The sequence below is a fragment of the Cynocephalus volans genome, chromosome 6 (genome assembly GCF_027409185.1).
Source record: "Cynocephalus volans isolate mCynVol1 chromosome 6, mCynVol1.pri, whole genome shotgun sequence".
Lineage (NCBI taxonomy): Eukaryota > Metazoa > Chordata > Mammalia > Dermoptera > Cynocephalidae > Cynocephalus > Cynocephalus volans.
Window position 1 is genome coordinate 82,287,824 of NC_084465.1, and position 26,435 is coordinate 82,314,258.

At 37.0% G+C, this 26,435-nt stretch overlaps 1 protein-coding gene across 19 annotated transcripts in view; it reads left to right on the top strand.

The window, feature by feature from the left end:
• HDAC9 (histone deacetylase 9) overlaps nt 1–26,435 on the top strand; it is an 899,944-nt gene that overhangs the window by 864,352 nt on the left and 9,157 nt on the right. For 16 of the 19 annotated variants that reach the window (XM_063101430.1, XM_063101421.1, XM_063101428.1 and 13 more), the window contains one exon: nt 22,162–22,309. In XM_063101430.1, the coding sequence (XP_062957500.1) occupies nt 22,162–22,309 (148 nt within the window). Of the gene's footprint in view, nt 1–22,161; nt 22,314–26,435 lie in introns of those variants that run through there. The other 3 variants (XM_063101424.1, XM_063101426.1, XM_063101427.1) reach the window with 1 other exon arrangement.

Below are 26,435 nucleotides of genomic sequence, written 5' to 3' on the forward strand. Positions count from 1 at the left end.
TTAACAGGAGCACTTCTTCACAGAGGTCTCTGAGCATCCCACAGGTGCTGTCTTTCAACTTTGGGAGGTGTTTGGATTTCAGACCACTTCCTAGCCCAGGTTCTGAAGGATTCTTTTGTGCTGCAGTTTGGAACTACAGTATCAGAAAACTATGTAAATGTTGAGAAGCAGGCCTTGAAGCATGTGGGAAACATTCAGGCAAGTTCCTAGATAGCCCTGTCCCAAGGCACATGGCAAGGTGCTGACAGGCCTTCTGTGAAGTTCTCTTTGAGAACTGAGCCCCCCTGCTGAGAGTATGCAGGTGCTGGAGGCTGTGATTAGCATTGGCCCCTCGCCTGGCCACATGCCTGTGAGTATTTTGCAGCAAGATCATCCCTGTTGTTCTGTCCTTATTTATGTTGCTCATTTAGCTGAGGAGAAAAGGCCTGACAAGGCCTCAGCAGGGAGGACAACCAGTTCTCCTGACAGGTGATGGTCTGGTTCCCTCTCATGATGGCAGAGGGTGGATACAAGGTTCAACTGTCTTTGAGATGACAAAAAAGAAGTATGGTAAAAAAGCTTCATGTTTTTTCTCAACTGATTAAAAACAGAACTACCATATGCTTCTGCCACCCCACTTCTGGGTATTTATCCAAAAGAGTTGAAATTAAGATCTTGAAGAGATAGTAGCTCTCCCATGTTTATTGTAGCACTATTCACAATAGCAAAGAGATGGGAGCAACCTAAATGCACATCAATGGATGAACAGATAAAAGAACTGTGGAAGATAAATACAAGGGAATATTATGCAGACTTAAGAAAAGGAAACCTTGCAATATGTGACAACTTAGTATAATATCCTTTCGTGGCAGAGATTGTTTTTGATGATGTTCTTGTTTGTTTTTAATCTCCATATCTTTTGCACAGTCTGGCATGTGGTAGGTGCTCTGCAAACATTTGTTGAATGAATGAATTAGTCAGTCTGTCAATGTTTGCCACATTTTTTTCTTGGCCAGCCCATGTGGAACAAGAGATAAAGTGCAGACAAAATATATGAGAACCCATTTCATCTCCTTCCTTCATAGCCTGCAAGAAGTCATTTCTAAGTTAGGAAGAAGAGGTATTACTTTTGTGAGCTTCCATGTCCATCACTAAGCTTAGAGGTGGCAGTTCTCAGAGCTGAATCCAGTACTTGACTGGCTGGCTGAAATCACCGACTGATTCCAGGGAAGAGTCATCCTAAAGTAGGATAAAGGACCCTCATGTATATATTTCCTTTCCTGAAACCCATCTTAACATTTACACTGTCCAAGCAACATTAAATTCTTCCATCCTTCTGCCTGACATGGTGAGAAGTAGGGTTCTCAAATGCCATTTTTCATAGCAGTGCTGGCCCATGACAATGTTTTTACTGATTTTGGAGGGAAAGAACCACGGAGTGAGTTTTCCATAAAACAAAGTTTATTTAGTTTGAAGGACTATAATTTCAAGTTCCAAAAACATATAATGAGTGATATTGATATTGATCTGTGAAACCCCAAAATATGAGAACCACAAGCATACAGCCATGGTTTCCTTTTATTTATTTAAATTTTTCAGTAAGAAGAGTACTTCTTTATGTGTCAACCAATATTATCGACCTCCTGCATGATAATAGTGATAATCACAGTATCTTTTGATTTGCGGATCAAAGAAATATATATGAGAAGAAGAATTTGAGAATTCTTTTAAAATTTTGCTGTAAACCTCCAGTGGTTTGCAGCTGATAAGTCGAAAAACACTAGTGTTGAGGATTTAAAAATTATATGAATTCCAGTAGAATGCTCTCACTCATCAGCCATGTGACAGCGAGCAAGCCACTTCTCTGAAGAATTTCAAGAGGAATGTCAAGACCCACCACCCCACTGCTTTTCTAAGTTGGTGCTACTGTGGCAACAAAATGGCAAGTAGGAAACGGAATCATAAGAGAACAGTAGGAATTTCCCCTCACAGCCCACTTTCATCTTTTCTCCACTTTAAGGATTCTCCCTTGTTTAGTGGGTTGGGGTCTTCTTGGACAGAATATTGTATTATGCCAACCGGGGTAAAATGGTGACCAGGCCAGCCTGAGGAAGGAACAGTATTTGCAACTTCACAGTATGTTCTTGTCAAATGTGCTTTACATAAAAGGAGGAGCAACTTCCACTACATGTTCCCTGTGTGTAGAATTTGTCAGGATAGCTAATCCTCTATTTTCTTTTATACACTACCTCACACATACACAGGGCAATGAAACGTGAATTCATAGTCCTATGAATTTACCCAATTTTTGGTGGCTATTTGAAAAGGGAGATGATTTCCTTGGTTGCAGGGGAATGTTGGGAGCAACGGTGTAATTGACTACAGGGTCATCAGTCATCTGCACAGTTCCGCACAGCAATGTGCAGAGCACACTCTTCCACACATTTTAGAAAAATAAGAATGAGTCAGGTTTTCCCTGAGAGATCAGAGGCAAGTATATTTGATGCCTCCTCCTTTTCAGAACTGTGCTTATTTATGTTTTGTACATGTGTTATTCAGCCAATGGCTTGCTCCTTCTCCTCCTCCTCCTTGTTATTGTTATTCTTGTTATTCTTGATTCTTATTCTCATTCCTATTCCCCCTCCTCCTCCTCTTCTTTTATCGGCAGTTTTAAGAACTAACCTTAGAAGTAACAACTGATGCTAGAAAAGAAGAAAAGAGCACCAAGTTCAAGGGTTCAGATCCCCATACTGGCCTGCTGCTAAAAACAAAAAATTAAAAAAAAAAAAAAAAAGAATAAAAGAATGCTAATTTTGTTGATTTTTATTTTTTACTCTATTTTTCAATGGGTGATAACTGGCTGGTAAAATAAAATACTAAATAAACACTGTCAGTGTATTAGGATGGATGAAATCAGAGTTTGTGCTATCTGGTTGTCTTGGCAATTAAGAGATCTGGATACTTATGAATGAAAAGAGCTATTAAATAAGCTAAGACTTGCTGTAAAGATAACAACCCTTATCTTTTTTTTATCTGAAATGCCATCCCCTCTCATCACTATAATACACTCTACCTACCCCCTCCCCAAGGAGAAGGGGCATTTACATCAGACAATCCAGTAGAAAATCCAAATTGTTTCTAAGCTGAAAGGAATTTGTATACATCTCTTGTTGTGGGGAAAATTGTCCAATATTTTGACCTCATGGGGCTATGCGCACAATTCAAAGGGTTGTTTCCCCAGATTGCAACATGTGCTGCATAAATCATCTCACAAACTTTACTAGCTTTTTAACTCCATACCCGAATTCTAACCCAAACTTAGTTTTTCCTTTCTTTGTCCCTTCTTATTTCATTTTGATTTTCTGGCTTTTTTTCTTATCTCTCTTCTCCTCTCCTCCATTTTCTTATCTTCCTTCTGTCTGCTCCATTTACATCCTATTACGAGCCAGAGGAGGACTAGAAGATATCTACAATGTTGGAAAAAGGCTTTTAAGTCTTAGGGATTTTACTTCAAGGAGGGAAGAAACATGATCAACCACACATTTCAAAAGATCACTTTGCTTGTACTAAGGACGGATTGGCAGGGTTTATTATCAGATGTGAGCAGTTTAATTTAGAAGTAGAATTTGCATAATACCGTCCCTAATTGGCGTGGACAGCATTCATAATTTCTAGGTTTCCTGGCTTGGAAAACTAAGAAGATGGGGGTGGTCACCTCCTGAGATAGGGAACAGTGGAGGAAGAAAAGGTTTGAAAGGAAAGATGAAGACTATTAGACTGAAGAAAAAAACTGTAGTGATTGAAAATCTTGAAGGTGTGGGTGGAAGGCAGCATTATCCTAAACATCAATTTTTCACTGCGCTGAGGCTATGGAGGGACATTGCAGGAGATTATTTTCACAGTGCAAATTCTGTAAGCTATTAGCAAATAATTAAGTAACAATTACTGAGTGCTTACAGCGTGTGAGGTATAGTCTAAGAACTAAGAACTCTTGTCAATATACATTAACTCACTTAATCTTCTCAAAAACCCTGTAAGAAAGATACTGTTTTCATTTCCATTTTATGGCCAAGTAGACTGAGGTCCATCAAGGTTAATTAACTTCCCCAAGGCCACACAGCTAATGAGTGGGCAGACACAAGATCATAAACCAAGCAGCCAAGCTCCAGAATCTCTTCCCTCTCAGCCACTATGTTATACTACCTCACAGGTAAATTCATTCCTATTGCAATTTTTTAATATACTTTTTTCTCATTTCTTGCCAAAGTGGTGACACATTTAGAAAAAAATCAGTTTAAGTTAAAATTTGGAATTGTGGAAGTTCTGGTTAATTGAGGCTTAGCCACAGTCAGTTCTGGAAGCTTGGTGCCAAATTACAAGGAGCCATGAAGCTGTGAATCCACTTTGGAGCCCCTTGTAAACTTGCAAAATACATCTAATCAGAAAAAAATGCAAGGATTGGCAGAATTTCAAATCCCTGCCCTGTTGAGTTTAAAATCCTGACTGTTGTCAGGTGTGAGCTGCTATTTGTCATATATTCTTTGGCTTTAGACAGAGGCCTTGACGTTAGAGCCCTGGGCCAGGCAGACCTTCACTGAAGAAAAGCAGCATTAGGCATTTTCCCACTATTAACCCCGCCAACCCTCGCTTGTACCAGAGCCAGGTCAAACTTGTGCACGTGGCTTTGCGAAAGTTGATTTTGAACTTCTAATTAACCATTCTCTTGAAATATTGAAACTCTGGTTATTGTGTGGCAGAACCCTAATACCAGAATATACCAGAATAAAAAGGAAAATCTGCCATCTGCTTTAGAGACTTACTTGTCCTGGTAATTTTATTTTTATTCCAACTGCATCTGTAATTATGAGTTTTTTTTTTTTCACTCACATTTCTACCAAGGCAAAACTAATCAAACCAAGATAGTAAATAAGACTATGCATGTTTCCGGGAGTAAAAACTCTTTAGAATAAGAATGCTTTGTGATTATATACTCAGCTGTTAGCATACACATATGATACCATGCACTGATGTAGGACACCCTAGGAGAAGGTCAGGTTTGAGAGAAGATCATTTGTTAGGTATTTACATATATTATCTTTAGTCCTCACAACTCTGCGATGCATAGTTATTTTCCTTGTTTTGTTCATGAATAAATTAAGGCTTAACAAGTTTAGGTAGCTTGTTGATGGTCTTTCCACTGTTAATCCTGGTCTGGCTATTGATGTCAAGGCCTGCTTTCCTTTTATTAAAGCATCTATATGACCTTCCTGTTCCCATCCCATTGCACAAATAAGAATGGAGTTCCTCCAGACTTTCTATTCCCAAGTATAGCAGGATGGACACTATCACAGGTCTCTCCTAAAAATGTATTAGGGTCTGCATACATTAAAACAAACTATAATAATACACTACTGGGCTTGATCAAATGTAAGAAAATAGGAGAGGGAACAAGAGCATGAGCTGAAATGTAATAAGGAACAGTAAGCAGTGACACAAAAGGGGGAGTATCCCTGGAGCAAATGCTGATGTCAGTGCTTAAATGCAAGAGAAAGCCTGAGGTCTACATCAGAGTTGGAATATCAATTTGACGGGTACTAAAGAGGTTTCATCTGGGTTCTGGAGGAAGTCATTGGAATTTCTTTCTGGAGGAAAATATCCCTAATTTAGACCCTTAGTACGGGCAAAGATCAAGTTCAACAAAACATAAGCTCAAATAAATAAATACATTCATATTTAAATAAATGAAAAAAAAAAAATCAAAAGCACAAGGAGAGTCAGTAGCAATGAGACACAACAGATAAATAAGCCTTATTTGTGGGGTTAAAATGGGGAAGGGGACTACTTTCAAATAATCATAATAGATGAAGAATTCTCATTTCCTTTCACTTCTCTGTGGAACTCCACTAAAATAATAATGGAGTTTGCTTTTTTTTTTTTTTTTGTAAGACATATGCTGATAGAGATAAAGAATGCGAAAAGAAATAATGGAAACCTGGACAACAGAGAACCACCTGTTACTGTCTCAGCAGACCTGAAAAAACCTGAATCCTAAACCAGTGCTGGCAGGCATATGTCTGCCAGGGACAGACACATCAGGCCATCAGACCCATAGAGTTGTGACCTGCACACCTAAGACTGTTTGATTTCCTGGTTTTTAATTCCTCATGTCTCCTTTCTTCCCTTCTTTCTCTGTTCAGCTTAAAAACAATAATGCTTAATTTATCTGTCCTCCTATCTTTCAATCTACCTTATCACCAGTCTTGCCCTTCTACTTTACCAATCTGAGAAAAACTCAACCCTGGATATATTCTACAAACAACTTTCTCTAACACTGGACCTAGATAAGCAGGTCTACTAGAGATTGTCATGAAGCTTGACAGTTTGGCCTCCTGTAAATTTACGATCACCAAATTCAGGTGGGCGCAGTATAATCCTACTGTGCTTTTCAGCTCAACTTACTCTGTCTCTCTCAGACTATTCCTTCAGACATGTCCACTCTCCTCACGTCTTTCTCTCTCTCCTCCCTCCTTCATCTCAAAGAACAAATCTTGCTTAGAGTAAATTGTAACTACCAAACTCCTTTTTTTGAATTGTCCCTTCCCATCAACACTTATACACTCTAAAATCTCTCTCCTCCTTAAAAAACAACAACAAAACAAACAAACAAACAAACAAAAACTCCTGCAACCTTACTCTTTCTCCATTTCATCATCCTATTGCTCTCCAACCCTCCAGAAACAATCTTGAAAAATGTTTTTACCTAGTTATCTCTATTTTCTCAGCTCCAAATCCCTGCTGGAACCACTCTAGTCTGGTTGGTATCGCATTATGGTCATCAGTGATATTCCTACTGCCAGATTAAAAAAGTGATTTTATTAACCTTATTATTTTAAAATAATTTTAGATTTAGAGAAAAATTGCAAATATAATACAGAGATTTCCTTAATAGCCATTGTCCAGCTTCACCTAATGTTGTTATATTGCATAACCAGAGCACAATTAGCAAAACTAAGAAATTAACATTGATAAGATACTGTTTACTTCAGACTTTCTTTGGATTCTACTAGTTTTTTTCATTAATTTTCTTATTCTGTTCAGCGACACTTCCTCAGTCTTTTGGTGCCTTCCATGAACTTGACATTTTTGAAGAATGCTGGTCGTTTATTTTGTAGAAAGTCTCTTAACTTGGGTTTTTCTGATGTTTCCTCATGATTTGGTTGAGGATATAAGTTTTTGGTAAGAATATCACAGCAGCAGTATAGTACCATTTTCAGGCATCAGATCAGGGGTACACAATGTCAACATGTCTTATTATTAGTGAGGTTAATCTCGATTGCTTGATTATGGAGATCTCCAGTATAAAATTACAATGTTTTCCTTTGGAATTAATAATATATTGGGAAGATACTTTGTGACCATGCAAATATTCTGTTTCTCCCCAACCTTTTGGCTGCTAATTTTAGCATTCATTGGTAGATCTTGCCTGCAACAATTATTACTCTGGTGTTCCAATGCTGATTTTCTGTTTTCTTTATTCTTTCTACATTTATTACTTGGTATTGATCTTTAATGAGGAGCTGTCTTTTCTTTTCCTTTTATCTGTATCTTCCTTATATATTTATATCAGTGTGGACTCATGGATATTTACTTTATGCAATGGGTTGTAATCCAATATGATCATTATATTGCTGATCAAATTGTTACCCCTCTGGCCATTTAAAACTCTTTCAGACTGGCTCTCATTTCCTTTTTATGTGACTCCATCTTTTTCTGAGCATTTTCTTACTTTCTGGCACAATAAAATATTCCAGGTTTACCCTGGAATTTTCCTGCCTATATTAGTCTGGGTTCTCCAGAGAAAAAGAACCAATAGGAGATATAAATAAAAAGAGGTTTATTATAAGGAATTGGGTCACACAGTTGTGGAGGCTGAGAAGCTGCAGCTGGCAAGCTGAAGACCCAGGAGAGTTGATGGCATAAGTGTCATTCTGAGTTTGTGCCCTGACAACCGGGAAAGACAATGGTGTCAATTGCAGTCCATGTTTGAGGCCAAAGGCAGGAGTCTGATGTCCCAGCTCAAGACAGCCAGGCAGAAAGAGAGAATTCTCTTTTACCCAGCTTTTTGTTCTATTAAGCCTTTAATGGATTGGACGAGGCCCATCCACACTGGGGAGGGCAATGGGTTTTACCCAGACTGCCAATTTAATCTCATCCAGAAACGCTCTCACAGTCACACCCAGAATAATGTTTAACCAAGTATCTGGGCACCCTGTAACCCAGTCAATTTGACACAGAAAAATAACCATCACACAGCCCCAGTCTTGGAATTAGTTCCTTCTCTAAGTAGCTCTGGATCATTTTACTGGAAAGTATATTTAGAAACCATGATCTGGGTGGTAGCTGCTCATTGCTACTGGAGTGCCATTGCTTCCAGCCCTCTCAATGAACACAGCTAGGAAATACAGGTGTCTATACTAAGCCATTGCTTCCAGCCCTCTCAATGAACACAGCTAGGAAATATAGGTGTCTATACTAACCAATGCATACACACATCTCTATTCTTATATCTAATTATTGGTGTATGTATATATATATATATATATATATATATATATATATATATATATATATATATACTTTAAAGATATTTCTTACTGATACTTCTGACTCAAATCCAACACCACAGAGTTTATTCTAGCTTTTCCCCTAAACTTACTTGTAACATTTTTCTTCAAAAATGAGAAATGTGGCTGTCATTATTTACAATATATTCACTTACTTTTTTAACTCTTATATGCATGTAAAGCAATTTCAGAATTGCTAAAATATATCGCTGTCAGAAATAATTTACCAACTAGAGTACAGTATTTGTATAGAGTTCTTTTTGTCCTTAGCCTTATATTAGCTAGTCAAAAAATTATTTTCTAAAGTTATCTAGGATAATTCTTTCCTTCCCCACTCCTTTCAGTGTAGTCATGCTGTTCATTTGTAATACAGTTGGTTTCCTTTGTGACACTTAGTCTTTCATTTTGGGTTTCCCCATATCCTAATTGGTTTTACAAATTACAAACAGTGAAATTCACTGTTTTTGGAATGGGTTTTGAAAAATGGGTAGAATCATCTTTCCACCACCAAAGTTTTGATACAGCTTAGCAGCCTGAAAATGCTTTCATGCTGCCCCTTTGTAGTCATCTCCTACCCTCACTCCCAACTCATGGTAACCATTAATTTATTTTCTGTCCTGTAGTTTTGCCTTTTCCAAAATGTCATATAAATGGAATCATAAAATATGTAGCCTTTTGAGTCTGGCTTCTTTTTTCTTAGCAAAATACATTTAAGATTTAGCTGTGTTTCTATCAGTAGTTCTTTTCTTTTTATAGCTGAGTGGTATTCTATTGCATGGATATGCCACATTTTGTTTATCCGTTCACCAGTTGAAAGCCATCAGGGTTATTTCCAGCTTTGGATGGCCATGAATAAAGCTGCTATAGACATTCACATACAGATTTTTATGTAATCATAACTTTTTATTTTTCTTGGGCAAATACCTTGGAGTTGGATTGCTGGGTCATAAGGAAACTTTGTTATAAACTTTATAGGAAAATGCCAAACTGTTCTCCACAATGTTGGTACCATTTTGCATTCTCACTAGCAAAAGAGTTCCAGTTGCTCTGTATCCTCATCAGTGCTTGGTATTATTTTCTTTTAGTCATTCTTTTTTTTTTTTTTTTTTTTTTTTGTCTTTTTGTGACCGGTAAGGGGATCGCAACCCTTGGCTTGGTGTCGCCCGCACCGCGCTCAGCCAGTGAGCGCATCGGCCATTCCTATATAGGATCCGAACCCATGGCGGGAGTGCCGCCATGCTCCCGAGTGCGCCATGGGGCCGGCCCATTGTTTTAGTCATTCTAATAGGTGTAAAGTGATATCTCACTATGGTTTTAATTTCCATTTTTTTCTAATTATGAGATTCTTTTTATATGCTATTTGGATTCTATATATCTTCTTTGGTAAAGTATGTCTTTAGATCTTTTGCTCAGTTTTTGAATTGGGGTTTTAATTTTCTTATTGTTGAATTTAGAGTACTTTATGTATTCTGGACACACAACATTTGTTCAATAAGTAAGTTAAATTCCTCATTTTAGTTAACACCTCAATAGCATTTGATGCCTTTGAGCATTTCTTCTTCCTTTAAACACTTCTCCTCTTTTTTCTACTTCTGATTTTCTTTCTAACACTCTAGTCTCTTCCATCCATACTTTCCATTTCTAGCTTCATCATCCTGTACCTGAGCATTTTTATATATATATATATAATATATTCATTTCAATCTCTCTCTATATATATATTCACTCTCACACACTATATACGTGTGTGGGTGTCTGTGTATATATATTCATTTCCTAAGTGTGTAATATGGATAAGTTATTTTATCACTCTTTACTTCAGTTTTCTCATCTGTTAAATAAGGAAAATGAAAGAATATATTTCATGAGGTAGTTTTGAGATTGTGTTAAATTACATGTAAAGCACATATCATAGGCCCGGCTTAGGCACTCAATAAATATTTCTCATCATTTTACTTTTTATTGCTTTTGTCTCAGACCATAGCTTCAACTGTTATCTCTCCATGAATAACTCCAAAAATTTATATCTTCAGGTTAGACTGTAGATATGAATTCCAGACATTTATTAAATTGCTACTTTAGTGTCTTCTCTTTAATATTACAAGGCACATCCAGTTAACATGTCCAAAACCATTGTCATTATTTTTGCCCCAAATCTTAGCCTCTTCAGGTTTCTTGATCTGGGTAGATGGCACTTTTATCCTTCCAGCTTTGCTAGAGAGGAATTTGGGAGTTATTCTTCATGCTGGTTTTTCCACGGCTGTCTACATTCAATCTATTACCACCTCCTGTGTGTTGTTCCCTTTAAACATTTTGTTCACATATGCACTTATTTCTATGCCCATGGCCACTCTCCCAAATCAGGCTTCCCTCATCTTTCTCCTGGACCATATCTATATCCTACTGGTCCTTCCACATGTTTCTCTTGCTTTCTTTAATTTATTCTTTAAAGTTCTGCCAGAGTGATCTTTTAAAGAAGCAAGGCATATTAGCCAGTACCCCTCCTTGCTTTAAACCACAGACCAGCAAATATTTTCTGTGTAAGGTTAGATAGCAAATATACAAGGCCATATGGTCCACATGATCTCTATTTTAATTACTTAACTCTTCCATTATAGTAAGAAAGCAGCCATAATCAATATGTAAGTGAATGAACATGGTTGTGTTTCAATAAAGCTTTATTTACAAAATTAGTGTGAGGGACCAATTTGGCCCACTGTTCATAGTTTGCTGAACCCTACTTTAAACTGTCAAATTATTTTCTGTTTTAAAGACTAATATTCTTAACACAGCTGACAAATTCCTTTCTGATCTAACCTAACCTTCCTCTCTAGCCTCCACTTTCACTATTCTTCCTCTACTTTCTGCCTTTGACCCCACTGGCCTTTTTTTTTTTTTTTTTTTAAATTCCTTCAATGTGTTGTTCATTTGCTTTGAAGTCCTTTGTGTATTTTTCCCCACCATGCCTCCCTTTTACTTCTTAATTCCTACACATTCTTTATAGCCCATCTTAATTGTCCTCTGATCAGAGACACATTCATGACTCTGCCAGTTAAGATCAGACTCCATTGTTTTATAATTTTATAAAACTCTATACCTTCCTTTCAATACTTTACTTCAGTAGTGAGGCATTTACTTAACAGTGTAATCATTTGACTAATAGCAGTCTATATGGTCTATGAAAGAAAACACATCTTATATTTCCAACAGAATGGTTGGCACACAGTAAGTACTAAAAATATCATTTACTGAATAACAGCAACAATCTTTTGAATGTGATTTGGGTTCCCATATAGAGAAACTGGGATAAAATGTTGGGGATAAAATGGACTGGTCATCCTGACAGTAATATTATAGCTCTCGTGAGAGTTCTTGAATGAATTAAAAAATTTGCTTTGCAGTTTATTTATTAATAGCCTCTGAATTATGCTATCACAACTTCATAGTTGAGAGACTGACCGTTCCCCTGGATAGGAATATCCAGTTCATCCAGCACCTATTAATCTGGCTTCATGCTCATCAAGAAAATTCTGAAATCCATGGTTGTCTACCTACAGGGAGATGATTCACTAAACATTTTAACACCATTTTTTCCAGGACATGGGATAGCTCATTGCTCACTGAAAATTAATTTTCAAGGAAAGATTCGTTTCTAATGCAACATCATATGCATTTTAGGAATATGTGTCTCAGGGCTTGATCATATCAAAACATTGACAAGGTAACACTTAAGATCTTCAAAAGGAAGTACGATTTCCACCAGCTTTTCTTTACTTCTATTATACATCAGGAGATTATCTTAGTCTGAGTTCTGCCAGAAACAGATCCTGATCCAGGGAGTCATGTACAAGTAATTTATGTGCAGGTGCAGGCAAAGGGAGCAAAGGAAGAGGAAGTTGCAGATGCAGGCAAAAGAAAGTGAAGTGAGACAAGGAAAGAAATGAAGTAAATAAATAAGTGTCATTGGTCCAACTATCTTTGTAGGTATGTAGAGTTTAGTTCCTCTGGGGAAATGCTGGGAGCCAATGTAAAACACAACGACTCAGAGTTATTTCACTTGAGCAGCCAGAGAGCAGAGATATTTATGTTCAAACTCCAAACAGTTATTGTCTGAATGCTGCTCCTGGGGGACAATATTTCCCTGACACTTCTGGCCAATCATAGAGCAAGAAGGCTCTAGTGGCAACTGAAAGCTCTTGTGCAGAGACATGCTGGTTCTGCCAACTGGAAACCAGGCTGTGAGCAATGCAGCGGTGAGGACAGTGCCTGCCGCAATATAATATTTTCTTGTTTGCAAGGGACACTCTCGGTTAATGTCTGTTGTCTCAACATCCCATCCAGTTATCATTTCTTCCAGATTTTTCATTTTGAATGAAACATTATTATCTGTAAGGAAGGATGGATTGTAAAACCTGCACTTTACTTTAGCTTTTATTATCATCTCATCTGGTTATGTGAGAGATGCACGAACAGTGAATAAAATTTTTACTTGAACACCTGGTTAAATCTATAAAATTATGATTGGTAACCCATCTCTCTTTTCTAGACCCTTTTCTGATGCAATGAGTAACACTTCCTTTTTAAGGAAATCATGTAGGGTCCTCACTGATGGCAGTTGTAAAGAACACCTAAATTTCTGGTCAAATAGGTGGAGGAAGAAATATTCAACATCATTGGCATTTGGCACACCAGTCAGGTGTGCTATAGTCAGTGCCACAGCTTGTGACATGCATGAAGCTACCAAGCTGCCAGAAGGTGGGGTCAGGGGGAACCATGGAAAGTCATAATTATGGTAAATGAAATACAAAGCTTTTGAAATATGACTGATATTCAAAACAAAGTAAAACATCTTCAGCATGGTAGTTCGAAATTTCTCTCTTTGCTTCCCATTATCAACCATACTTTAGAAATATTTCAGATGATTATTCTATAGCAATATTGAATTATTATATAAATGAACTTTCTGAATTTTGGTTGCAATTGTTCCAATTAGTTGAAAATCATTAATCAAAATATTCAATAAATAGACCTCTGACATCATGAGTGAGCAACTACTATAGGAATTAATGAGAAACAAGAGAAAACCAGAAAAAAATATATGGAACACTGTTTTTCAGGCTGGACAACAGGCAATGCAGGGTTGTGGTTCCAGAGGGAAACAAAAAAAAAAAAAAAAAAGGAAGGGAAACAAAATGAGCTCTGTAACTGCCTAAGCCGACTGACTAGAAGAAACATCCAGGCTGCAGCATAGTAGGGCAGAACCCAAATAGGGTCCAGTGAGTTTACTGAGTTGAGAATAAAGTGATTAAAGATTGTGGAGACTGAAATGGCTAGAATTTGTTAGGCAGATTATTGGAGATGAAGTTGTTACAGGGCAGGAGGGTGGGAGGGGGAGAGAGAGAGAAAGAGAGAGCAAGAGAGAGAGAGAGAGAGAGAGAGAGAAACTCCCTATGTGCAGGAGTTTCCTCAAAGCTTCATCTCAATACTTATCTTTACATGAATGAGGCGAAACTCTGCAAGGTTAGGAAATTAACCAATGAAAAACAGTAGCTTAAACAACTCAAAGAGTTCACACAGAACTGGAAATAGTTTGCATTCCCATTAGCTAGAATGGAGAGACATTGTAATACAGAAGGCATCATGGAGAGACAGCAAAATGGTATTATTTTAGCTGTAGTGCTAAATTACCCTTATGCTAAAGACTTTCTCTGGAGCCATCCTAATAAACAGTACAAACAAGCAAGCATCAAAGGGATTATAATGATTGTAAATAGCTTCACTATATACCAAAACAAAGTCCAACACTCTTTCAAGGAACACAACAAAATAGAACAACTAAAAATATCCAAACAATGTCAATCATCCAGATGAAAATTACTACGCATGCAAACAAGTAGGAAAATATGACCTAGAATCACAAAGCAAATCAATGAATAGAAACTGACTCAGAATGTTAAACATTTATGTCCAATATGAAAAGAAAAGTGTGAACATAATGAGGAAATAAATAAAAAACATAAGAACCATGCAAATGGAAGTTTTAGAGATGAACTATACAATATTTGAAATTTAAAAATCCACAACACAGGGAGATTAATGTCACATAATACACTACAGGAAAACAAAACAAAACAAAACAAAAAATAAACAAACAAATAAAAAAAATGAAGCTGAAGACATCGTAATATAAACTGTCCAAAGTAAAGAATAGAGAGAAAAAGATTGATAAAAGTAGTGTATCAAGGTGTGTGGGACAACATCAATCAGTCTAACATACCTATAATTGAAGTACTTGAAAAGGTGTGTGCTGGGATATATTTGAAGAAATAATGGAAAAAGATTTCACAAATTTGATGAAAACTACAAATCCACAGATCCAAGAAGTTCAATGAATCTTAAGCAGAATAATAATGAGTAAAGTTACACTGAGGAACATGATATTCAAATCTTAAAAGTTGCCAGAGAAAAGAATAATCATATTACATACAAAGTAGTAAAGGCAGAGATGTTAAAAATAAGTCTTTTGAATTGCAAAAGTATTATGACAAGTGAAAGAAGCTAGATATTACAGAGTATACACTACATGGTTCCATTTATATAAAATTCTAGAAAAGGCAAAAGTACAGTGACACAATTTCAGTGGTTGTTAGTGGCCAAGAAGGAGGGTAAGGAATTGACTCCAAAGGGCCAAAAAGGAACTTTTTGTTGTGATGAAAACATTCTATGTTTTTATTGTACCAGTTATATGACTGCATACATTTGTCAACATGCATCATAATCTACCCTTAAAACTGGTAAATTTTATTGACTTTATGCTTCAATGAAGCAAATAAGAAATAGTCATCAAATGGAACAAAAATATCAGTTTTTGAAGCTTTTGATGAATTGCTATTATAGGAAACAGAACTTGCAAAAAGGACAACATTTAAATTGACCCCTTCAAATGCAAGGGAATAATTGAATAAATTGAAGGATAAGTGCTCAAACCATGCACAAAATTTAATCTTGAAAATCTGTAATTGGTCTTTGAAAGATCTCTATTTGTAGATAGAATCTTGGATGAAACTTCTGTATTCATAATTGGATAAATTATGTTTTGATCTAGAATGGAATGAAATTGAGAAGTCATACAATTTTGCAGCATCTAAATTTGGTGAAATTTTAGTCATAAATAGAGAAAACTTTTTGACAAGTTTGTCTTATATAAAATGTTTGCCAAAGAATAGTACTCTGAAAGGATAAAAAAGGCAGTCATGAAAACATTTGGAATAAAAGTTACTCATTCCAATATTTTAAAAATTAGAAGTGAAAATATTCTGCATTTCGCAGAAATTGCTCCAAGCTTATCAGGCAGCACTATAATTGTAAATACAGTATTTCTCAACCCCAAATATTAGTCTTTTGAGAAGACTAAATTAAAGATGCCAACAATTTCAAATTTATTAACCATAAAATTCAGCTTTGAAGAAGATTGTAGGCAATTTTATGAAGTAGTCTAAAATATTTAGAACCCATTGAAACAAAAAATAGTCTTTATTAACATATCAGTGATATTGTATCAGTGAGAGATAGAGCCACAAAACTGATTAACATATGTGAATATTCACTAAGAATCATAATTCTGCTTATGTTATTTTCTAATATTCAGAAAATCAATATAGAGAAGTCAGTTACCATGCTTTAATTTTTTAAAATAAAATTTACTTGTGAAAATAAATTTTAAATAAGGCTATTTCATAGGTTTATTGATAAAAATAATTTTCTGACCAATAAATATATATGTTCATAACATATAATTTTTATTTCTAGCCCTATTTAGCCTCAAAATTGCTACGATTCACATAAAAAATTACCTGGTCACTCTATATGCCAATTTTTAATGCATCTTTATTTTTTCATTAATGCAATGTTTTGGAGCCTAACAATGTTCTCTATTTAGATAAAAAATGTGTCTTAGAAAAGTGCTAAGAAATTCTAGAGCATCCCTGGACCTAGGACTTTTGTAAACCTTAGGTATTAAATAATCTCTGAGGTAGAAGAGAATAGGAAGAGGATTGGATTAGTACCAATTTATTTTCCTAAGACAACATGGTGTGTAATAACGAAAGTCAACATTATTCAAATGGCACGAAGGTAAAAAAAATAATCTGCGAAGGAGCAACTCTAAGGCTCCCAAAATGATGATGGGGTCAGGAAGTTTTTAAAATGGCAACAGGCTTTGATTTGGAGAAGTTTTGGTAAATGTGTTATTTCTAACACAGACCATCACAAGTAACAACTACCTAATTTTCCAAGTTGTCCAATACGAAGAACAATCTGACTGTACTAAAAGCTGATTACACAGTATCTGCAAGATGCCCTCTCATGGCTCCTATCTGAGCTGGTGAAACCCCATCAGTGACCCTCACCTCTAGCTCTTGACTGTCTGAATTCCTTTATCTACTTTTTACCTTTATTGTAGATTCATTTTTTGCTTCACTTTTCCCATATAAAACAAAAATACAGATTGAAGGTTGAATAGTCCTTTAAGAAAGTGCTGAAAAATGGGAAGATTTACACGGTGTAAAAAAAACAAATAAGGATAGAGGATATGACTGAAGAGGGAGTGTGCATATCGAGTTTTAAAGGAAAACTCTCTTTTGCCAGTTTTAATGCCATAAGAGAGCAACCCAGTGGTGACTGGTTACTAGCATTTTAATTTATGAATAGCAGTTCCAGAAAACTTTAGCAGTAAACCTTGGTTCATTTTTCTTATGTGCTAATGGAGTATTGTTCCCACACCAATAGATAAGATTTTCTTGCACATCTGTTTTTGTTGGGGGGGGGCAAGCCCTTACACATCACATGAACATATAGCCCATAAATCACGGGATTTGAATTGGCTGTATATTACACAGTCTGTGCTATACCTACTTCCATTTTAATTATTCTCCTTTATGAATAGAGATAGTGGTCTATAAATGCATTATTAATGTAGAATATTTCTCTTGTTTTTATAGACTTTGCCAGAGGCCATGTTGAATTTAAAGTTTTGGGTTATTTCTGAGTCAGAAACCTCATACATTTGGATAAAAGCCAAACTTCTAATATTTAATCTTAACTTAGCTGGATATTTTATACATATTATATTTTATCCAAAAGCTCTCAGCTATTTAAAATTCTTCCTACTACACACACACACACACACACACACACACACACACACACACACACACACAGACCAAAAATTAAAAATCATTGTTACTCTTTCTGCTTAAGGGTTGTTATTAATGATTCATACCTTCTGTCCAGATTGTGTTTTGGGAGTAAACTTTTTCTTTTTTTCTTTTTTTGGCCAATATCTCTCTTCTTGAGGAAAAAAGTACAGTGCTTGAAAATTAAAGCCCTTGATTAGTCTACATCTGCCATATTATCTAAAAGTAAGTGTTTGCTGACCTCTTCAAGAGTTCATAGGCTCATAAAAAAGTAAGATTTTCTGCCATAACAAATTTATTGTAATATCCGAGAGTGATACATAATGTGAGATCAGAAGATTCACAATCATTGAGAAATAAAGCAAGAATAAACCTTTCAAAATCATTAAGCCCACCACTATGATTTTATAAATGCAAAACTTGGGTTCCAGAGTGATCCAGTGACTTCTCTGAGACTAGCATGGGGTCAACAATCTTGAAATTTTGACTTTTAGTCTGGGGCTTCATCTTCAGTAGACTTCTTATTCATAGTCTTCAGTGAGCACTTCTTCCAGCTTTATGATAGCTTTGTCAGTTATTTATCTGATAAATAAGTATTTGCAATGTGTGAGATTAGGAGAAATGAAGAATAGAAAGACCTAGTCTCAATACTTTCTCCCTTTGTGCAATAAACCCACACCATAAAGTCAATAACATGTGGGTCAACACATATCTAAGGAACAAGTGTAGCTTGTTATTACCAAAGATGATATCTTTGGTAAAGGGAAAATTTGCAATGTGCCTAATTCTTTTAAATTGAGATTTTCAGTGAGTTACAGTCAAGATGGTGGAATAGGTGGTCCCCAGCATCACTCTCTCCCACAAATCAACCAATTTACAACTATAAAAACGTAACATCAGCCAAGCTGGGGCTGTTGGAGCTCAGGGGAAGAGGAGGAGAGACCTGTGGAGTTCATGAAGGTGGGACAAACCACAAAGAGAAAAAGAAAAAAACTGCTCTGAGTGTCTCAGGCCATGACTGCTTTTAGGGTCGAGCTGCTGAGTGCATGGAGCAGAAGCCGGCAGAAGCCGCAGCTGTGCCCTTCAGATGGAGTTACTTGGAGGCAGCAGGGGAGAAGATGGCCTTGGTGGCCCCCAGAACAGCAAGACCACTAATAGGGTTCCCACAGATCCATGCAGGAATGAGGAGCCAGAACAGCTGAAAAAGGGGAGCCATTCAGAGGCCAATGAGTCATCACAATGGACCAATGTAGGGCCCATCCTGTGGGAAGTGTTTGGAGCATGGGCAGTCGGGGAGATAGGCCCACTGGGAGAACACTAGGATACAGCAAGGACAGCTGATCCATCCCCCAGTCAGTGCAGGACCATTCAGAGGAGACTGGCTGAGAATGCATAATTGCATGGGGTACAGTTTGATGAAAAAACTCAGGCCCAGATCAGAGTTTCTACAAACCCAGGTGCACTGAGTCTCTGGAGAGCTGGAAGTACCTATAAGGTCAGCCATTAAACCCTGAGCTGCGCAAAAAGCCTTCCCTAGGGAAAATAGCAGCAAAGCAGCAGTTTAGCTCAACCATACAGCTCAAGTACTGGTTCCTACAGGAAGTTCGCCTGAATTAGAAGTAAGCAAAGGACAAAATGTTACTTCTGGCCCAGGCACACCACCAGTGCCTTGGGGCCCACCAGGGGACATAAGGCATGGATCTGGGGACCAGACCCTCACCCACAACCACTCACACCGCCAATGCCTTGGGGCCCACCCAGGGACCTGAGGTAAGGAGCTGGAGACCAGACCAGCTCCATGTGTAGTAGGAGGAGGGTGGAGGAGGAGTAAATATAGGACAGCAGAGTACAGAGGAAGCAACATTTTGGAATCAGGTAGTCCTGGAAAAGGATTTCAGCTCCTCTGCTTACTAGCCATGTGACCTTCAAAAAAAATTACTTAGCATTACCTACATAGTTGTCTGGAGGATTAAATGAAATTACAAATTATAAATGTAAAAAAGCCTAGCACAGTCCTTGGCACATAGTAGGTGCTCAATAATGCTCAATAATTTCTCTTTCCTATAGTCTTTATGATTGCAATTTGACCCATAAACCACCCGCCACCTGTAGTGTGTTTGTCAGAGTCCCCATATCTGTCATGCTAGAGAACGAGGAAAGGATGTCATCCAGTATCCACAACTAGCATGAATATCATGTGCTAAAATAATGTCTAATGATAATATTTTGTGAAACTCATTACAACTGTATGTACTTGTAGATGGAATATAGCATTTCCAAGTTGGGTAAGATTATAATGACATTGTGATCTAGGAAAATTAGGGACTTGGAATGGTACTGTCAACTGAGGGACAGCTTTCAATGTTGAGAGATGTGGGGGACACTGAAGAATAAGCCAAGATACATCTCCATTGCCTACCTCCTAAACCCCTCTAGTTATCTCCTCATTTCTATTGTCACTTCCTTTTAGTTTACCTGGACTTTTGCCAAGATGTGAAATTGGCCTTTCTGTCATCACTCTCAACACCATCCAATCCATCATCTATGAAGTCTCCAGAGGGATCTTTAAAAAATGTAAACCTGATTCTATACCTCTTTTGCTTAAAATGACCCTTCATCATCCACAGGTTGAAGTTCAGTAACATTAGCATATTATTCAAGATTGTGTGTTAATTCTGTCACACTCCAGACTCTTCCTATGTTCCAGTTGTACCTAGCAGTTCACTGTATCCCTCAATAAACCAAAGACACTCCAGTCTCTATACATTTATATGTGCTGTTTCCTCTTCCAGGGATATCACACCATCACTACCTCCTGCTATTTTAGCTTGACTAACTTTTGCTACTCTTTAATATACTTGGTCAAATGTTTTTTTTTTTTTTTCTTTTCCTGACAAGTCTTTCCTTACTTTCTCATCACCGTAAGTGTATGTTCTACTTATTCTCTCTCAAGAATCACATGGGCCTCTTAGACACAAAATTGTCATTGTTGACTTAGGGCTATCTCAACTAAACCATGAAATTCTTGGTGTCAGGAAAGCATCTTTGTGCCCTCAACATCTGGCACAGCCTTAGCTTTCAAAAAATGTTAGTTTGTAGATTCACTGACAAGATTTTTATTGTTTTGATCAAATTAGAAGCTTTACAATTCTCAGACTTTGGTCAGAATAGATGACCACAGAAAGTAAAGTAGTAGTGGACAACTACAACAGGTCTTGTTGGCAGTGGGAATGGGTGGGGAGACTGAGTCTTCTCCCCTAATATGGCATCCATTCCTTTGTGAAGTAGTAAGATAAAGAAAGGCCAATCATGAAATGTTAGTGCTGGAAGAGATCTGAGGAAATAAAATCCCAGTAAGCCTCGCTAGCAGGACAGGGAGGACCAGTGGCAGATTTGGGTCCAGAACCCAGTTATCTTACTTCAGAATCCAGTATTCATTCATCTGCCTTTTTCACTAGAGTAGGACTTTTTTTTTTTGGAAGCAAGCAAAGTTTGCATTCCAAGTTCCCACCTAATTGGTCAGGCTGCAGAAATAGTTCTAACCTGGTGAGTCATGTCAGCACCTAGAGACATTCTCCAGCTTCAATTAGGGTCTACTCAACACTTCCTAAAAAATAGCTTAGGGGCTGCAAGAAAGCCATTGACTCTGCTCTTTTGTATTTATCTCATTGGCATGTTCTCATGAAATGACCTTCTATTTTCCTCTCATTCTCCTTCCTTGCTTCAGAAAAAGAAACATCAGTATGACATATGGATGGGTTCCAACATCAGCCAGTGCATATATTAAAGTTTTAAATCAATTATTGTTCTAGTACACACCCCGAGGATGAGAAAGAAAGAACATCCAGGACTAACAAAACTGATTGTTCTGGCAAAGTTGCCATTTGATTCATGCTGGCATTTCTGGGATTTTCTTTTTACTTTAATAGCTAAATTCATTTTTAAAAAGTTAATGGTTGAAGTAACAATTTTTAACATTGTTATTTCATTCATTTCCTCTATGAGACTTTAACCTCCCAGTCTCTCGAGGCTTTCCCAAGGGGCATGATGCCCAGAGTTTGCTTACTTAGTTGCAGAGACAGCTGTCAGTCTGCTAGTGAGTTCATTAGACCATGGATTATTCCTTACTTTACTACCTTCTGAGTAAGGAGGACATTCAGGCTCGGGAATATGAGCACTTCACAAGTTGGCATTCTTAGATCGAGAAAAAGACTTAATCATAACTGTTAAGAAACTGAATTACAACTGTGTATAACATGGGGAACTTTAACTTAACAACTGCTCTGAGTTGTAACTATACAAGTATTTTGATTACTAATGCTCTAACTGAAGTTCCTATAAAGTATGATGGATGTTTTTTCTAGGCAAGTACTGGAAGTCGATAAGGATTGTGGCTGTGCCAAGGGGCTGTGCTCTGGCTGGCACTCAGTTGCAAGAGGAGACAGAGACTGTTTCTGCCTTGGCCTCCCTGACGGTGGATGTGGAACAGCCCATTGCTCAGGAAGACAGCAGGTAAGAATCCAATGTGAAGGAAACTTTTGGGTCAGTAACATCGAGGCTCATCACTGGGTTTCGGGAACCTTCCTCCCTGGCTATCCTTCACCTACCTCCTCCACTTCCACCACTTGTTTTCTTCAGAGCCACAGATGCTACAGCACATGCTTCTAGTTGTCGAGAATTCCATTGTTTCATTCTTCATGAGAAATGCAGAACTCAAGCATGTGGTTGCAGTTCACAGAAAAATGGGAATGAGATAGATGGTGAGAAAAATCACTCCTTGTTGCATAATTTAGTGCAGATCATTATGGAAAGAGCTGCTCAGGAGCTTGACTTCTTTCCCTAGCTATCTATATTTTTCCAGATGTTCTTTTTTTTCTCTCATCATTTTGAAATTACTGATATAACAAAGGGAAAAGAGGAGAATAGAAGCTGGAGGTAAGGCTAGTCAGTTGGATTGCCAAAATGGATATCAGTTCATTATGCAAATGTCCTTGAAGTCCAATGGCTAGAGAAACATGGAATTTGCCAGCAAAGGAGACAAGACTGTGTGTAGAGGACTGTGTGGACTTGAGTCTGATTTTCTTCGATGTTATGATAAGGTGGAATTGATTAGGTTAGGCTAACCTCAGATTGGGTTTGCTTGTTCTTTTTTAAGGAATGTGTCCCGGTTTGTGCATTTTTGTGTTCATCACTCTATTCTATGGACAATGCTACATTCAGGATTTCTTTAAAGGCTACTGTGACCAAAGCCACCACAAATGTACTTTAACATTGGTGCTTTCTATGGCTGAGTTCAAGGTCATATTTCCTCAATTTAAAAATGAATCAGGTGAGGCTTTGCTAAAGCTCTGCCAACTTGCTCTCTTAAATTGCTTCTGAGAAGGAAATCGGACTCCCTCCGTCAATAACATCACCATTAATTATACAGATCCTGCTACTAGTGCATAGGTTGGCAATTTTCCCAAGAATGCACAAAGTTGAACAGCTCTAGCTTTCTTGTTTTTACTGGATACTCAGAGTTTAATGGATTTAACATCTTGTTTTGGCCAAGAGCAGGAGATAAACTGAATAAGAGATTTCATTTCTATGCAATTATTTTCTTTTACTATAACCACTTAAAGAGCAGATTACCAGTAGGAAAAAATAGTTGTGCATTACTGTATTGGAAGGCATCTTTATATGGATATCTGGAGCATAAGGGAAAACTTATTTTACATCTTTGATAATAAGAACTAACCCCCTGCCGTTCCCTGCTAAGAACTGAACCAAGTTCATAATCCAAAGGTGTTGCAATTATTCCCGAGGCCAAAAACAGTTAGTTGCCTGTCATCTGAGGGCCATAAAACTGAGGAAACTAACATCTGTTAGTGGTGGATATAAAAGGAACATAGCTATTCTTTAGAATTAATTTAATATGGGAAAACGAAGCTAAATTCCAACCTGAGCAAAATGAAATGCAAGTATTTTTTGCCCAGTAAATGGCAGAGCTTAGAATAGTTAACAACAATAAGGGATGTTATGAGCCCCAAGTAATATAAAAATATCAGCATATTGGCAGAAATCAGTTCTATAGGCGCACTTGTTTATCCTCAGGTAAATAGTGTGCTTGATTCCTGATAGTCTACAGGTATTTAAGAGCAGATTCAGTCCACGATGATTTTTAAGCTCCATCTGATGGCAGAGAGAGAATGTGAATGCAAGTGTTCTGATGAGCAGGAAAGAAAAGTTTAAGTTCGTAATCTGATTTCATGTTCATTTATCACTTTTAGACAGATTATATCTATTGTGATTGATTTTTCTTGTGGGAAGAAAAATGGTTTTGCTTCAAATGTTTTTTATGGCTTTGAATTCCCTTTTTCAGCACAGTAAAAGAAAAATTCTTCTTGAACTGGCTCTTGCATTTCAATTGAACCATGCATGAATTTCATCAGAGAGAGAGAGAGAGAGGGAACAAGAGAGAGAGAAAGAGAGAAAACCCTTGAAAGCCACAGAACACTTACATTTTCCAGGGGAATGCTATCAGAGTTGTCCCCCTACTTAATATAAGAAAGATGACTTTCAAAATGAGAAAGAGGCAGAACTGTTCCTGGGTCTTTGTTATGAATGCAATATTATAAGTACACAGGAAATTGAAAAATTAGAAAAATCAGAGAGCTAAATGGATGGAAAAGAGCGAAGGCAAGATTCTTTTTATAGGAAATTCTTGCCAGTTATTTTGGAGGATATATTGGTGTTTGGAGTGAGATGACTCATTTCATACTAAGATTTTGGGTAAAGCAGCTCTTTTCCTGGCCAACTCATATCTGACTCATTTACCACTAGTGAATAAGGGATAAAATGCTCCTGGCTAAGAACCATTTTAAGTATTTTTTGTTCATTTTTCTTGGATGGGTGGGATGACAGCACAGTACAAACAGCCATTTCATTTTTATAACTACACTGATGAACCTTGAAGAATAAATTACTAGGAAAAGGCTGATATGTGGGGATTCATTTGGGGGATAGTTGGCAGATATATAATTTTCAGGTGGCAAAGGACTTGAGCAGGAAAGAAATGACTGATAGGACAACCAAAAAAAAAAAAAAACAGAAAAAAATCCAAAGCCCTGAGTGAGTCCCAATTACATATTCAAAAATTAAATAGATAGGCCTGGTCACATATAGCATATTGTTTAAAAGTGATAACTGTGATATTAGGTTTTTTCCTTGTTTGCTAGGAAAGTGTACCTTTAAAAGATGTGTAGTTTGCATTTGTTGGATATGTTTTTCAAAATGCTTCTACTTTGGAAAGTTCAGTGCAGTACTCAGGTTCATTCTTGGATACCAGTTCAAGTTCTGCTGAAAATCAGGAAAAAGTTCTTTCTGGCAATCAAAACTTCAGGAAAATCAACTCAAGTTTTTAGGAACACATCTACATTCCAGATTTCCTGACCGTGTCTTTTTTTTCTTTCTTTCTTTCTTTCTTTTTTTTTTTTTAACTCAAAACGAAAACTGAAAGTTAGATTTTCAAATGTCAGTTTGACCTATTATAATATAAATCATGTTAGATTTTCTTAATACAATCTGCTGTGGTTGCTTATTTAATCATTTAATTTTTAAAGTTTGGCAACTTTTCTCATGAAAGAGATGGCTTCAAGTCATTATGTGATACAGAAGCATGAGAAAACATATGATTCTGAGTCTGGCTGTTTTGTTTGTTGAGTAACTATCTTGTTCATGAGTATAAAAGTATAATAATAAGCTGGAAAAATCTCAAGTATCATCTGCCTTAGCTTTGAATGGCTATCAATAGCTCCAAGGACATTGATAATTCCATCTTCCTGAATCTGAAATTTATATGGAAATATAGAACGCTATTAAACACACATTCACGTCTAACATATTGAAAAACATGACTTTGTTCAAATATTCCATCCACTGGGATTGTGTCTCCAAGGCTTCTATAAACTATGCATCGCACAAATTGTGCAGGTTTTTGGGTTTTTCTCTATGATAGCATTATTTTCTTCATTTGTTTCTCTCTGGCAAACATTCCAATATAAATTTAATTTTAACTTTAGTCCACTGTTAACAAAGCCTTAGTTGAAAAGTGGGCTGAGATTAGGAAGCCCCTGCTAAAAGGAAGAATAATCTGTCCCCTCTTATCTTCTCTTTCCTCCTCCTCTTGGGGCCATCATCTTATCTCTGTTTCCAGTGCCTAATTATGTGGTGCTGAGTGAAGCGTCACTCAGGACGCCTGGAATTAAATGCAGTACCCAACTATGTATTTTAGAGTTCAATTCTGTATTCTTTATAAAAGTGTTTAATTTGAAAAAACAAAACTGATTCGAACCATAAGTAAAATGAGCTGCACGATAAGTTTAGCTTCACGTCTCCTCCTCGTCTTCGTTCATTCTCCACTCCTGTCTTTGTACCATGACAAGGAAGAGTAGAGCTGGACTCCAGGGGCAGCTTGCTGAGGTTCTCCATGCTTAGTAATTGTGTGCTCAAGGGCAAGTTACTTAATCTCTTTGGAGTCTATTTTCCTTGTCTTTAATATGAGAGGAAAATTTCATAGGACTGTAAGAATGAAATGAGACAACACGTCAGTACTCAGTGAAGATTGGTTTTCATTATTTTTTTCTATCATTTTTCTTCT